The 15,743-nt window shown below is 40.5% G+C and overlaps 1 protein-coding gene across 3 annotated transcripts in view; it reads left to right on the top strand.

Moving 5' to 3' along the window:
* Positions 1-13,939, top strand: part of Ntan1 (N-terminal amidohydrolase 1) — a 61,623-nt gene extending 47,684 nt beyond the window's left edge. For all 3 annotated transcript variants that reach the window (XM_076805156.1, XM_076805155.1, XM_076805158.1), the window contains 6 exons: positions 2,195-2,382; positions 2,486-2,551; positions 7,999-8,181; positions 11,460-11,668; positions 11,760-11,921; positions 12,005-13,939. In XM_076805156.1, the coding sequence (XP_076661271.1) occupies positions 2,196-2,382; positions 2,486-2,551; positions 7,999-8,181; positions 11,460-11,668; positions 11,760-11,921; positions 12,005-12,130 (933 nt within the window). In that variant the 5' untranslated portion in view covers position 2,195 and the 3' untranslated portion in view covers positions 12,131-13,939. The remainder of the gene's footprint in view (positions 1-2,194; positions 2,383-2,485; positions 2,552-7,998; positions 8,182-11,459; positions 11,669-11,759; positions 11,922-12,004) is intronic.
* Positions 13,940-15,743: the final 1,804 nt, after the last annotated feature.

The following is a 15,743-nucleotide window of genomic DNA, read 5'->3' as shown; positions in this document are numbered from 1 at the left end:
TGTTCTGTTGTTGGTAAATGTTATCGTTGAGAGAAATTCATTTCGATCACTTATAACAGTTATCGATGGGAGAAGTTTATTTCGGTCGCTCATGACAGTTATCGATGAAGGAAATTTGTAATAGTTATTATTAAATAGTACAACTTTCAAATGGTATACAGTCAATTATTTAATAAATTTTTTATTCATAAAATTAATTACTACAATCAAAATTTAATGTAACAAACATGAGTTTTTCCAAATTTTCTCCTGACAAATTACACCGCAAATCGTCTAACATTAATTTTAGAGCAGAAAAGGTTCGTTCAACGCTAACCTGAGTTGCGGGCTTAGCGTGAATTATGCACGTTAGTTTTGATAAATACGGGAGTCTATATTCCTGGTTTTCCCAGTTGAAAAAATTTTGACCATTTTTTTTCAGATTTTGTGTTGTTATTATGATCTGTTGATTCGTCTTGTTGTACGAAACCTTCTCAATGAATTTCACAGGCTTACTCCATCCGAAAAAGAATAGACAATTCAGTAATTAAATAAGCAACTGAAATGAAATTTCTCATCAATAATTATTCTGAACAAAAGAAAAAACATTCGATCATCGATAACTATTATGAGCGATCGAACTAAATTTCTCTCACTCAGATCAAAATGTACTTCTCTCATTGATTATTGTTATGAGTGATTGAAATGAATTTTTCTCATCGATAACTACTACGAGCAAACAAAACAGTTTTTCTTCATCGATAACAGTTATCGAGGAGGATCCAATTTTTTGGACACTAACAACTATTATTTGTAACCAAAAAGTATAAAAATCGATATTTTTTAATCATTTTGTTCTTCGAATTTTTGTGTAGATTATCTTAAATTTCAATAATAATCTACTTTTTATTAAATCTACTTTTATTATGTGTACTGCCAAAGTTACAGTAATGTAAAGCGCACCGTGAGGGCTTTACACGACCGTTCTTATTCGTCAGTTTTGTTATAGATAAAACAGTGAAAAAAATCGTACAATAATTTTTAAGAGGTTACAACCAGATTCAACCACGAAACAAACTTTCCCATGTTTTTACAGAGATTTTAATTTATAGCAATTTAGAAAATTCTATTTTATGGCAATTATGCAATTTTAAAATTGCAAGCTTTAAAATGGGTCCATTTCTGTACTATTATTTTCGTATAAAATTGCCACAGGTTAAATATCCACAATCTTCCTAGATTAAGAGATTTAGTGTTCAAATATTTTTTGGATCTACTGTATTTGCTAGAATGAGAAACTATCTTCACAGAACTGCCAGGGGTGTGCGAGTAGCCGAAATTACGGGCTCGGGTCGGAAATTTTTCTTAAATTTCACCTAACACATTAAATAAACCGTAACCTCCGCGCGATTCATTCTTGAAAGTTCTGAAAATTGATATTTGAACTTAAATTGCGGCCGAGAGTGGCCGAAGGTGGTTGAGATATTGTAAACATAGTTAGTTCAACATTACACATTGCCGAAGCGATCACTACCAGACTAAAGTCCCTTAAAGAATTTTTTGTATGCCTCCATGAATAAAAAGTGGGCACGAAGCAATGAGGCGTCCGATTAGCCCATATTACTTAATGTGAAATAACTTTTTTTGAATAATTGTTTTCGCCAGATTAGAGCTTAAACTATTTGTGTAAACCACATAACTAGGTATTCAATTATAGGCGGAAAAATTACATGATTATCAGACTGAAAACTGATGAATTCCCAGGAGCGAGGAAAAGATTATTTATCATGCGTATATCTTTATAAAAAATTGTTCCTTAAAATATGCTACTTTTGCACATTATGCCCCCACTATTAGGCAATACAGAAATAATTTCTTTTTTTTTTTGTTGTGAAAATCGAAAATTTATAAAACGGATTTTTTGCCGCCACAGTGGTGCCGACCACTGTGCGACGTTTCGCTCTTTCTCTCCGCCTCGATTTTTTTGCGTCGCGTTTCGCGGATCTCCCCGAGTATCGATTGCGCGGTTACGAGCCGAGCTGGCGTAATATCGGTATTATCGCGGCCAGTCGTGTCGGTTTATCTTCCATTTTTAACTTCGGACGGTACACGATAAACCGTTTTGTTGTTGCAGTTCGAACGGATCGAATGATATCGAATCGCGCGAGAATTTGGCCGAGTCGATTCTGTATCTTTGTTTTTGCCGGTTGCGTAGGATGGTGTTGGTGGTGAACGGGGTCCTGCAGGAGGATATTCCAACGGATAGCAGGTCCTTGTACGGAGCGCACCCGGTCTATCGCGAAACCGCGGCGCAGCTTCACTCGATGCCTGCGAAATTGGTCGGACCGATGGGGCTTCTTTACGTTCAACAGCGAGAGATGGCCGCGACTTTGCCCCAGGACAGTAAGTACGCCCGATCCGATTCGGCTTTGGTCTTCTTCTGTTCGAGCTTTCACCGGCTTTACGTATCGCTGTCATTTCCCTTCAATTTTCTTCTTTCTTTCAGAAAACGTGAGCATCATCGGCTCCGACGACATGACTACCTGCATAATCGTCGTGGTGAAACATTCCGGTAAGCATCGAAGAGGGTGATTCAACGGTAACGGGGAAATTCAATCGTGGATTTGTTTGGTCCCTAACGAGGGAAGGAGGCCAACTGTATCTCTTCGATTTTAATAACCTTTTGTAAGATGATAGAATACATATTTCTACTGATATATACAGGGTGGGTCACCAAACGTTAGCACCTCAAATATCTTTGTTGTTTCTAAAGATACGTAAAATATGGTAAGGACAAAGTTGAATGGTACAATGAGGCTGACCCGATGCAAAAAAAAATGTTGTTTTTATGTCATTTTTTTGGAGATATCAAGGTCACCTTGACTTTTTTAAATGGAACCACCCTTTTTTAAACACCTACAATGATAGTCCCTTTCATTAGGAATTCAGTGACTATAATTAGTCCAAGGTCATTCAAGGTCAAGGACGGAAAAAACGTATAAAACTAAAATATGGAAGCAGAATACCTGTATTTTATAAATGTTCGAAATGATGGCCGTCTGCGTCGATACATTGTTGTAAACGAGGTCTGAAGGAATGTTGAACTCTGATAAGTGTATCCGACGTGATATTCGTACATGCTGTGATGATACGCTGACGCATATCTTCAACTGTTGTTGGAGCATCCGTGTACACGGTCTCTTTTAGCAGACCCCATAAAAAGAAATCCAGTGGATTTAAATCAGGCGAACGTGCTGGCCATGAAACTGTTCCGCCTCGTCCAATCCATCGGTTTGGATATCGAGAATCCAACGTTTCTCTTGCTACTCGTGCATAATGAGCAGGACAACCGTCATGTTGGTACCACATATCGTAGCGATTTTGTAAAGGGACATCTTCTAACAAAATTGGCAGATCTTCTTGCAAAAATTGAGCGTATTTCTGTCCCGTCATCATTCCGTTAACGAAATATGGTCCAATTACTTTGTCGTTCAAAATACCACACCACACGTTTACGCTCCATTGTCTTTGATGATCAATTTCTCGCAGCCAGTGCGGATTATCCACAGACCAATAATGGGCGTTCCGTAGATTAATTGAGCCATGATTAGTAAATATTGCTTCGTCCGTAAACGAGACATTAGAAAAAAATGAATGATTTTGAAGCAATCCCCATTGACAAAAGTTAATTCTATTTTGAAAATCATTCCCGTGCAATTCTTGATGGAGCGATATGTGGAACGGATGAAATTTGTGTCGGGCCAGAATTCGTATTACGCTACTTTGACTTATGCCTGCTTCCCGGGCAATTTTTCTCGTACTCACGTGAGGATTGACAGCTATAGCTGCTAAAATATTAATTTCATTGTCTTCATTAGTCGTGGGATTCTTCCGTTTGTACTGTCTTGCATGTACACTTCCAGTACTTCGAAACAACCTGTACGTATTAGTGAAAGTATGTCTAGGAGGAGTGTTTCGCTCGGGGTACCTTTCTTCATAAAGTAGTCGGGCCTGCACTGCATTTTTTCTACATTCACAGTAAATCGTGATCATATCACACTTTTCAGTCATCGAATATAACATAGCGGAATCGCGTTTGGAAACATACTGATAGTAAATAAGAATGCTGAATAACATTGAAGGACCTTAGTATGTTTACTTTAACTACGACCATAGTATGTTTACTATTTCCTACAAGTCTCAACCGTGATAAACGTATTCTGCTTCCATATTTTAGTTTTATACGTTTTTTCTGTCCTTGACCTTGAATGACTTTGGACTAATTATAGTCACCGAATTCCTAATGAAAGGGACTATCATTGTAGGTGTTTAAAAAGGGTGGTTCCATTTAAAAAAGTCAAGGTGACCTTGATATCTCCAAAAAAATGACATAAAAACAAAATTTTTTTTTGCATCGTGTCAGCCCCATTGTACCATTCAACTTTGTCCATACCATATTTTACGTATCTTCAGAAACAACAAAGATATTTGAGGTGCTAACGTTTGGTGACTCACCCTGTATATATAGAAAAGAAAACTTTACGTAAATATACAGTAAGGAGCAAAACTGATTACACACTATTTGAAACAGCATAACTTTTTTAAAATTAGATCAAATGACTTTTGAATTGATCGGAATCGCAAAAGCAGTAGTAAAAGTTGGTTTTTTCAGCTTTTTTATCTGAGCCTGTATTGAAAATTTGAAAAATGTCTTCTATTGACTCGAATAAATTATATTCATGCTGAAAATTTCGTGGATATTGGTTACTTCGTTTACGAGTTATAAACGATTAAAAGTGCGATTTTTAGTCGAAAATCGTGAAAAATGGCAATTTTCCCACTTTTCCCAAAAAAGCTGAAAAACTCAACTTTTACTATTTCTTTTGCGATTCCGACCAATTCAAATTTTTTTCAAAAATTTTTTACACCTCGTCTAATAAACTAATCCTTCTAACTTCTCAAAAACATTCAAGTCATTTGATATCATTTTTAACAAGTTATGCTGTTTCAAATAGTGTGTAATCAGTTTTGCTCCAAAAAAATATTGTATTTCCTGGAAAAGGGTGATTCCTAAGGTCATTTGAAATATCTTTTTCCTTTACGAAAATGTTTCCCGCGGTTTCGTTAAGGAGTTATTAACGAAAAAGACGGACCAACCAGAGCGGGGCTACAGCAGTCGAATTCCGGCTCGGCCAATGCCAACGCCACGCTCAGCGGGACCTGTCGCCGAATTGGAACCCACCCGCTACAGCCGCGCTCTGATTGGTCCTTGTTTTTCGTCAATAATTCCTGAATAAAGCCGCGGAGAACATATTCGTGAAGGAAAAAGTAATTTCAAATGATCCTAAGAATCACCCTTTTCAAGGAAATACAACATTTTGGGACACCCTGTACTTACATATATATTTGAAATATTAGCCGTAGTTTCTTGACAATTTTAAAGATTCAATTAAATAAAGTTCATGGGCGTAGAATTCCGGTTATCGTAAAGTTTTTTTTTTCGTTTTCCTCTCTTCCTTATTGTTGCGAAACTGTGCACGATTCAGGATGGCAGTTATCGTACATACAGGAAAAACAGAAAATTCTTCGGCACCAGGAACACATAATAAACGCCTGTTTAGTGCACTGATATTTTTTTATTTTTTATATCGTCCGGGCAGACAACTTGATTCACATTAAAGAATATTTCTCTTGTTATAGTTAATTTAGAAGCAAACCGTGTGTATGCTATCATGTTTAAATAAATCGGTGCTTGTGATCGCTGATGCATTAAAGCGTTTATTATGTGTTATTGGTGCCGAACATTTTTGTGTTTTTCCGGTATGATAACTACTATCCTGAATCGTGCACAGTGTCGCCGTAATAAGGAAGAGAAGAAATAAGAAAGGAAAAAACAATACTAGGTATGTAATTTTAATTAATAACTAGATATTTAATTTTAATTAATTATATTTTTGGAACCATCAAGTAACTACGGCCAATATTTCACATATATATCATTAAAAATATGTATTCTATCATCAAGAAAAGCTCATTCTAATCGAAGAGGTACAGTTGGAGTCCTTCCCTTGTGAGTAAAACTCGAAACCAAACTGAAAGTACGATTGTTAACACTTTATGTACCTAAGGCCTATTCGCAGGCTTTTTTTATAATTGTGCTGTATCAAAAGGAAGCTTAAGAATCTTTTTTTACATAATAATACCAAACGAAATTATTAGATTACGTTATTGGGGGTAACTCATTGGCTTTCGATTGGAGTTGCTATTGCTGTTAAAGAATTAATTAAAAAGTCTTCAGCTTTCGACCATAAACTTAAAAAAATCATGAAATAGTCATCGGTAGATAATGTGTTATGCTATGTCCACGCTGAAGCAACAACAAGCAACTTATAATTGAATTTGCATGTACCTTAAAAAAAAAATCGCCAGCCTTACCGAATAAAAGAAGATGAAGGTAACGAGGGGCCACGAAAAATTGCTAATGTTGCTTCAGCGTGGACATAGCTTTAAATTTGCTCGTGACATTTTGTATTGCGGTTTCCCCTCGCGACGGAGCAACGACCATGCGGTACATTTATACACCTTTTTCGGTAACCCTTTGGTAATTGGTTACTGTAGCGATTCCTCACCGATTCCCGTCACCTTGAAGTATGTTGTCAAGGTCACTATTCTGAACAACTTTTCCCTATACCGCCCCTCGGATTTCATTTTCGAGATACAGTTTGTTTTCGATATAAGACGACGATGTTTTTTCGCAACAAGAAAATCTCTATCCCCCCTTCCTATTGAAGTTGTCCGCTCGACACCGCTTAGTGCCAGAACGAGAGGGTATGTGATACTTTATCTTTTCCCGACCACTTTATAGTCTGTCGGATAAAATTATGGGACCCATAAACCCTCGGTCCCCTCAAGAACAACGTCAAGCCAAATAGCTTCCCTCATCCGCAATACCGAAAGCCGTTTGGAGTTCTTATTTTGAAAGAAGACTATATTCTTTTAACTTCTTAGTATGAAAAAGCATAAATGTGTTATGCGACTCAAACGAATGCATCGAAACAACTTTCGTTACTATGGTTTCTTTCAGTATCCTCCCCACTACCTACAGTATATGGTAAAATTTAGTGGAACATAAGCAAATAAAGATATTCAAGTTGGAACTTCTTACTCACCGGACTTTTAACTCCACTCTACCCTATTCTAGAAACCATACAACTTTCGTTTCAACCATCTTTTCATACACCAAATAATTTACGTGTAATTCAGATGACATACTTTGCTGAATCACCCTGTATTGTATCTGTGACACAGTCTCGCCAGGTTAAGAATTGTCTCCCACTCTACCCTACCCCTTCTACTACGCTGTTCCCCTACGGTCTCGTCACGTGACGCATTTCGTCTCTGTCGTGCACACTATCGCCAGATTAAGACTTGTCTCTCACTGTACCCTTCCCCTTCTACTTCCTTGTTATTCCCCCATTTTCTGGCGGCGAGCATTCCCACGCTCTTCCGCCATGATGCGTTTCCGCTTCCGTCGAGTGATGCGCGCACTGAATGCGTCAGCATCTGCGTCGTGACTAATCCAGTAATGGCAGGGGGGGGGGTTAACTGTATTCCCCTCAGTTCGAGTAAATTCCCCTGATCTGCTCCTACATGTGTCACAATGTCACCTGACTAATCCGGAAATTAGAGAGAGAGAGGGGGTAACTTCCATGGTAATTCCCCTGATCTGGCGACACTGTTGTGAAATAGTATTGTATTTATTGCAAAAAGAAACGCCGATCACGAACCTGTTAAATATGACACCCTGTATGTGTAGCTTTTTACATGGCTCAAACCCATTCGGAGCCACTAGTTTCCGAGATGCAGAAATGAAAACGGTTGATAATTCCCGAAACTCGGCTTCTCGGACAGTGGTCCCGATAAGATCTGAAACTCGCGAGCACTAATCGGGTGGCGTCGCAGTTACAACGCGGCGGAACACAGACCAATCGACTAACAGGTTGTTATATGTTTGCGTAGGTTCGGGCGCTGCAGCGTTGGCGCACCTGGACGGAGCTGGAACTGAGGAAGCCGCAGCGGCTATGGTCCAAAGGGTGACCGAACTGGCCCTAGGTTTCCCGGAGGGTCGTCTGGAGCTGCAACTGGTTGGCGGCTATTCCGATCCCAGGAATTATTCCGAGGAATTGTTCTGCAATATTCTTTGTAAGTTGCAAAAAGAGATGTGCACGATACACTAGCGCACGGTTAAATTTACATACGTAGATCGACTCTGGAGTGAACAGTTCAATTCTCACAACGTCTTTTTTCAAAACCTGATTCGACCATGGCTTGATAACGTGAGAGAATCAATATCTCTCTGTAACTGTCATATTGTCGGGTCTGCCGAGCAGGCTTGCCAGACGGGTTTCTATTCCCCTCAAAATGCTTCCCCCTCTACCCCTAAATGTGGCTCGATTCTCCTCTAGCGACTCTATGCACGGTGGGATGCGCAACGTTCATCTCTCTCGCGTCGAAAGTCGCAAAAGCGGAATCTGATGGTGGAAGGGAAAGCGTACGGACTGTAGTCTGGCAAGCGTGTTGCCGAGCGACAGTTCTAGTAGAGGTGATATATTCTTTGTAGTGTGCTGAACGGAGAGCAAGATAGCGATTGAAAGAGGAAAAAGGACTGTGGTTCGGGCGTTCGGGAAAAATTAAAGGATTCGTGTCAGCTCAGCCTTTTAAATCCAAAAAATGAAAATTCCCTATTTTTGGTTTATCGCCAATAAAACTTTCACGATCCTACTGGTCTTGTTTTCCCGATTAAAATGAGACCAAACACGATACAGTTATGATCAGAGTTACTTGTTTAACAAGCAATCAAAGTTTTTGACTTGACATTTACGGTAAGGGTACAACAAGTAATTAGAATCGTAATTATATCGTGTTTGGTGTCATTTTAATTAGAAAAGCGAGACGAATACGATGATAGAAGTTTCATACAAAGAAAATAAAAAATTAGAAAAGATGCAATCCTTTGCCTCGTTTGCATTAGTGTGTGTTGTCTAGTGTGTTTACCGCTTGACTGGTTCCAAGGGGGGATCCCCTAGTGGTGGAGATAACATTTTGACAGTTACGGTAGAGACCTTCGCGACAGTTACGGAGAGAATACTGTAATACGTCGAGCACTGGCGACCGAGATCGGGCATTTCAAAGGGAGACACAGCGATTGATAAAAATAAACATGCAACAAAGAAAATTTCATTTTTATTAATTGTTGTTTTCCTTTATCGTTGTGTTACCAATGGACAGTCGAGATTTTACCGATTAAGATAAGTCCAAACACGATGTAAATCGAACTATTTTTATCGATTCGAGTATACAGGGTGACCCGAAAGCGTTGTACTTTCTTCGAAGGGGTGATATCTGAGGTCATTTGAAGTAACTTTTTCCTGTGCGTAAATATTCTCCGTGATTTTGTTAAGGTGTTATTAAAAAAAGATAGGGACCGATCAGAGCGTAGTTACAACGCACGCTATCAAGGAAGGGGTAATACAACATTTTTGGGACACATGGTATAATTAAGGCGTAGATTGTCCCATATTAAATTGGTAAAATGAGTCCCATTTTCCTCACGTTTGAATTCATTCCAACCGAAAGAATCTCAGCCAACCATTGGTGCTACAATTATAAAGGTAAAATGACAATTACTGGAAATAAAAATGTTATATTTTTAATTTTCGTGTAATTGAATTCGCCGCATGATTCAATAGGTGCTCATAGAAGTCAAAAATACGTATCGAAGAGAGCTATTCAGCACGGGTGGAAGTGTCGATTAGATTTCTGATTTCGACCAAGTCATTATGTCGGATTTGTATCTGATTTGCGATAGGATTGCAGAAATGTTATTTATTAATGTGTGGGTAAGTCTTCGCAACTGAAGGACTTGGGAGACCTGTGAACTATTTATGCTTCTGAAACCTCGTTTTTTACATCTAATAAGAACTTACAACAAAAGTAAAAAGCAAGGAAATAACGAAAAATAGTTTTGTTCGTATGTGTAGAATCTTGAGAAAATTTGAAGATGAAAATTAAAAGATCAAGTGTATATATTTATGGTTTTTATATCGTATATCTTGTTTAATCAAGTGAATCGTGTAAAAAATTACTATACGAAACTGAATATTTGTATTTCATTGATCTCTTTTTAGTATCATTTTAATAAATGTTAAAAATCGTTTATAAATCATAAAAGAATATTAGCCAAAGTAAATGATAAATATTCGTTTCTATAGTGATTCGGATATGTTACACCCACTTTAGGCACGTGTTGTAATTCTGACTCGTACACGTGTCAGCTTAAATTAATAGCGTGAGAAAACAGACGCCTCCACTAAACAGATTAACTCTCCCAGTTCATGCAATTTCGAATTAAAACATTCTTAAATCTTCAACAGTTTCGAAAATAATTAACCGTACACACTTATTCCAAACACCCTCTGTTTAGCTACAAATTGGTAATTTTCACAACCTTTAATGCGTACATACAACCTATCTACATGTTTTGCAAAATTTAAAATTATGTTTTCTCTCTCTCTTAAGGGTTTAGACCATTGTACAAATTTTTTGTTTGATAATGTGCAATACTTGAATATGTGATTTGAAAGAGTATCGATTGCTGAGTAAAAAAAGTATTAAGGCATGTGGGGTGAAGATGTAATAATTACCAAGATATTCTTTAGTCAATCTTTGGTGGAAGCGTGATGACAAAACTCTTTTAGTTTTAATTATTTGCTTGCGGATCTTTTACTAATGTGTTTGTAACGCTTTTCTTATTAAAATGAGTCCAAACACGATACAATTTGCATCCCGTTTACTCGTTTCATCCATGATTCTGTAGAACCTCTACTATCCGAAGCAGTCAGAGGGACGTAAGATTTGTAGAATATCTATTATCCGAACGCTTACATCCCACTGACTGAAGTTTTACTGAATCGTGGATTACTGAATTGCCTTCGTATCTGAATAACAAAATAGAAAAAAAAATAATTATTACATTGTATGTAACGGTTAATGTCTAACAACTTTTGTTTGAAACATAATTTGATGCAACAAGTAGGTTACGAGTATGCGTTATGGTTTAGGTGGTACAGTTTAAGTGATTCGCTCTGTATATTTTGTTCATGCCAATTCGTAACTATTAATTAATGAAATTAATTCTATATGTCTTATTATCAATTTCGATAAATAAAAACAGCTTTCGAAAGAAATCTGTTAAAATGATTTTGGGAAAAAGAGTAAGAACCATTGTGGAGGTTTGTAGGATTTTCGTAGTTTATATTTCCGTGAAGTATATAAAATATTACGAACATAGTTTATAGTAATCGAAAATAATATTGTACACGCTAAGGTTATAATAAAAAAGTCCTTGGTATGTGACGGGTTGAAGGAGAGTAAGAGGTGAAAAATTCGGACGTTAAAACGGTTCTTCTTTTCCTTTCCAGCGGCGTTTCACAAGCAACCGGTGGAAATCGATCTGACTCTGTGCTGCGTGGGCGAGCTGAACACCACCGTAAGAGGCGGGATTCACTGGCCGGTGATCTACGGTATCGGGTTGAACGTGAAAACCGGCGAAATATTCCCTGCCACCTTCCCCGACAAAGGTCCGGATCAAGCGCTGCGAGCTGCCAGGCATTTGACCGGAGGCCAACAGGTGCGTGCTCGAATAGTGATCGGCTGGCTCTCAAGCCGACAGAGAACTGCAACGGGAGAGCAAGTTGAAAAGTTTGTTCATTTTCACACAGGTACTGGACGTTTACGATTGCACGCTTGGATTGTTGCGGATCGGTCCGTTCAACTACGATCCCCTGCGGGGTGTCGACCTCTGGCTGGCTCAATCTGATCAATTTATCCTGCAGCACCTCTCGACTTCGCCGGAGGTGGAACCGCCACACTTTGTGTCGCAGGTACACTCTACCCCTTTTCCTCTCGATCCACGTTTTTCGACTCACGATCAGTAAACGCTAACTGTACCATTAATTCGTTTCAGGTGCGTGCGACGCTCAAATACATCCAAGACAATCAGTTTCCAGCCGTGACCGTCTTCCGGGACAACAGACCCCACTACTATCGTCGGGACGAGACCACCGGTGTTTGGCAACCTATAAGATATTAACGCCGTCCGCCGTCTCGCTCCCTCGTCGTCTTTCGCCGAATAAAAGACAAAGGGCAGTTTGCGAAATTACCCTGGTGATAGAAAATCCAAAAAATAGTAATCGCGAGCCGAGAAAGAATTCAGCACTCTCGCAAACTAACAAAAACGCGCCCGGTGCCTTGCGTTCCGTCTTTTATCTTGTCCCCAACATTGTTCGTGAAATGATTTTGTTTTTCTTTTTCTCCGATTATTTATTATTCCCGAAGAAACATGCAAACGGCTCGCTGCACGAACTATTTTCCCCTGTATCTTCGCTTTCTACCAACGAAGTGTACAATTTTCGCCCTTGTTACATGTATGTACGCACAACGATAACAAGAACGACGCGACGGTACGATCCTACTCGTCTTTCGCCGATCGACTCGCGGTTGCCTGGAAATAACAGGAAACAGCCGTTCGAACGATCGCATCGTTACTGTTTAGAATCACTTCGAACGGTCATTGTTAGGTATCACGGTAGAATAAGGGTTAACGATCGCCGGTTGTTAAGTTTCTTTTCCTATTCTTCTGCTCTACCACCTGTACTTTCCTTCTGTCAGTTATTATATTTAATGATAAGCACGTACACGCGAATCACATTGCGATTCCTCTTTTCTTTTTTTTTTTGTTGTTTCCTCTTTCCCGTTCGTGAAAGAACGGCGCACATTTCACGCATCGATTCTTCATCGATTCTCGACGCGCCAGTGAGATCAAGAGCGAATTTTCTGTTTCGAGCGAGCGAAAAATCGTTGGTGAATTTACGATACAACCTGTTCTTTTCCATCCTACTCCATCTATGTAGTTGGATCAGGGACGTTCGCCTGACGAACATTCCGTACTTGCCATAAACGAGAACAAAAACCGAAGAAATTAGGGAACGATGTAAATATTATCGCGGAATTTATGCATGAATCAACGGGGTAACGAAGAAAGCGTGTTTCAGAGCGACACATCGTTGTTGACTCGTATCGATTTCTCCTCGAACGTCGTTTCGAAATGCGTCGGGACGCCTCGAAGAAGCGAGAAAAGCCTTCTCCGAGGCAACGTAGCACGTAGGCTTCCGTTCAAATTTTCTATCTCCTCTCCGTGTAACTTCATCGCGAGACATGCTTCGATGAAAGTGAGTTTCAATCAAATATACGAAATGTTGAGGAAAACACGCACACACGCTCTCATACACACACACACACACACATACACATACGCGCGAGCGCGAGAGAGAGAGATCATGTTACGCGATGTTATTTCTTACCCGGATAGAAGTTACGACCGATCGGCAGGAGCAGCGTCCGTTTTTATACGTGCAAGCAGTACGCTGCTGCCGATCATTCCACTCACGCTATTACACGAACTGATTAAACTTGATACTAGTTGTAACGATTCTATTACATAGAAATTTGAAACAGATTTATCTATATATACATACACGTGTATATTTTTAATATGTTATGAAAACAGCGAAAAGCACTCGTAACGATCGCAACAACGATAACGACGAAGATGACGATGACGGTGACAGGATACATGTTTTTTGTTTTTGCGATCGAATGTTGAGAAATTTCTGTTATCACCGATAGCTTGACGGGATTCGCGGGAACTTTGCGAGCAAAACGGGACCGGGAGGAACGGATTTTGTTAAATTTAAGCCTTATTTAGAGAGTTTTATCGTCCTCTCGTCACGTTTTCCGTTCGACTCGTTACGCTCTCTTTTCCTTGTTATGCGGAGACGATATTTCCGCATTAATGGTGATATATATATATATATTTATGCAATAAACGATGGAATACAAATATTGAGAACCTGGTTCTTTGAGCCTTCCAACGAGAAAACCGGAGCACGTAAATACGCGCAAAAATATTTACGCGGTCGTTGTTTATTTCGATAATTACGTGTCTCTGTATCTCCCTTGATCAGATGCGTCTCGCGCCTTTGAAGAATCTCCGAGCGAACGCAATCGGACCAGCGGTATTTTTTCTGGAATACAATAACGCACGCTCACGCGTCCGCCGCTATTCTTTTCCCGAAATTCCAAAAAAAAAAAATTGGACCTCTTGACTGAGCTCCGAGCGGGCCGATTAGAAACTCGATGCGTGCCGGCTATCGGTATCTCATTCGTACACATGCCCTGTCGTTCCTTCGGTTGAACTCGCAGAAACCACCTTCCCCACTTAAGCGTTCGCGTTCGGTTCCGAATGCGGACGCTTAATCATGCGCTACTGTACTTGTCTCCGTTACCGACGAAGCAAACCGCCCGAGCACGAGCGTCGAGTACGAATGAAATCGTATTCTTTTCAGCGTCGAGCGTAAAAGCGAACTGCGGGAACGCGTGTACAGGTGCTTTTCAAGATGGCCGTTGCGTAAACGAGGACACACGTTTCCCCGGATGTCCTGCGAAAGCGGAAAACCAAGGCGACGCAGGAACCTTTTTTTCCCCTGGTAAAATACGAGTGGCTGAAACGTCCCGTGATCGCCCGGAGGAAGTTTCGTTCGTGCCCGGCTTCAGGGAACGATACGAGGACGCAGGTTACGGGTAAGGAAAAGTGTCGTCGCGAAATAGAAAGTTACCGTTCCTTTCTAGCCGCGATCGACCGTATTATCAGAAAATAAATAATGTTGCGCACGCTCGTTGAGGGTGGGTTGACGTTCGTAGTACGCGGCTGTCGGACGGGCGGTTAGGGTGAATCGGGTGGTTGGGGTGGTTGGGGAGGTTCGAGCGTTCGGGTTGCGCTCACTCGGCCAGCAGGAATCGCGAAGGAGATTCAGTGGCGACTAGGCAGCGACCGGAGTGAAATCTGTTCGCGTTTTGTTCGCGCGTCGTTCTTCCACGTTGTCGGAACGCTCGAACGCTCACGGCATCGACCGACGCTCTCGTTGGTCACTGGTTTCGGTGAGTCGTTTTAATCTTCAAAATTTTTCTTCGTAAGCTGGCGGTTCGATCCCGCAACGGCGATCATCCGGTTTCGATTTGATTGCTCTCTCGTGTTCCGACGCGACGCGCGTATTTACGATTTACACGGAATTAATCCCGCCCGCCGCTTAATAGCTCGTGCATATTCTCTCTCTCTCTCTCTCATACACATACACACATATTCGGGTATCAACTGTTGCTCCGGATCTCGGAAAGCCAACTTGCTTCGCGCGATTCAGGGATCCGAAATTGCAAGTCTCTGTTTAGACCTCGGTGGATTTAGCGTGGTCGGCGGCGTGGCATGCAATTAAACGCGTGGAAAATTGAAATTTAAAAGAGCGGATCACGCGCGACTCGATGCATGCCGAGTGATCGCTGGTGTTTCGTTGCAAGAGCAAGGCACCCGTCGAAAGGAATCGGCTGGCTTCGATTCGAGGGGTTTATTGCGATATCGATGCCTTGGAAGCTATGCGACTACTCCACGGTTCTTAAGGTCAAACACGTTTTGCAGAGAAGACGTTCCTTTCGTCGCGAGAATCCGCGGCCTTCCGAGATATTGCGTTTTCCCTCGTAAATAACTCGTTTCGACGAGAGAGCACCCGCTTCTCCGGCGATCCTCGCGGTCGTTCGCCTCTTCCATCCTCGTCCTTGGTCACCCTTACCCTCCGCGTTCGTGTGTCCAACAC

Source organism: Halictus rubicundus, chromosome 2, assembly GCF_050948215.1.
Source record: "Halictus rubicundus isolate RS-2024b chromosome 2, iyHalRubi1_principal, whole genome shotgun sequence".
NCBI classification, from domain to species: Eukaryota; Metazoa; Arthropoda; class Insecta; order Hymenoptera; family Halictidae; genus Halictus; species Halictus rubicundus.
Note: the sequence above shows the minus strand (reverse complement) of the source record. Positions and strands in the feature narration are given on the sequence as shown.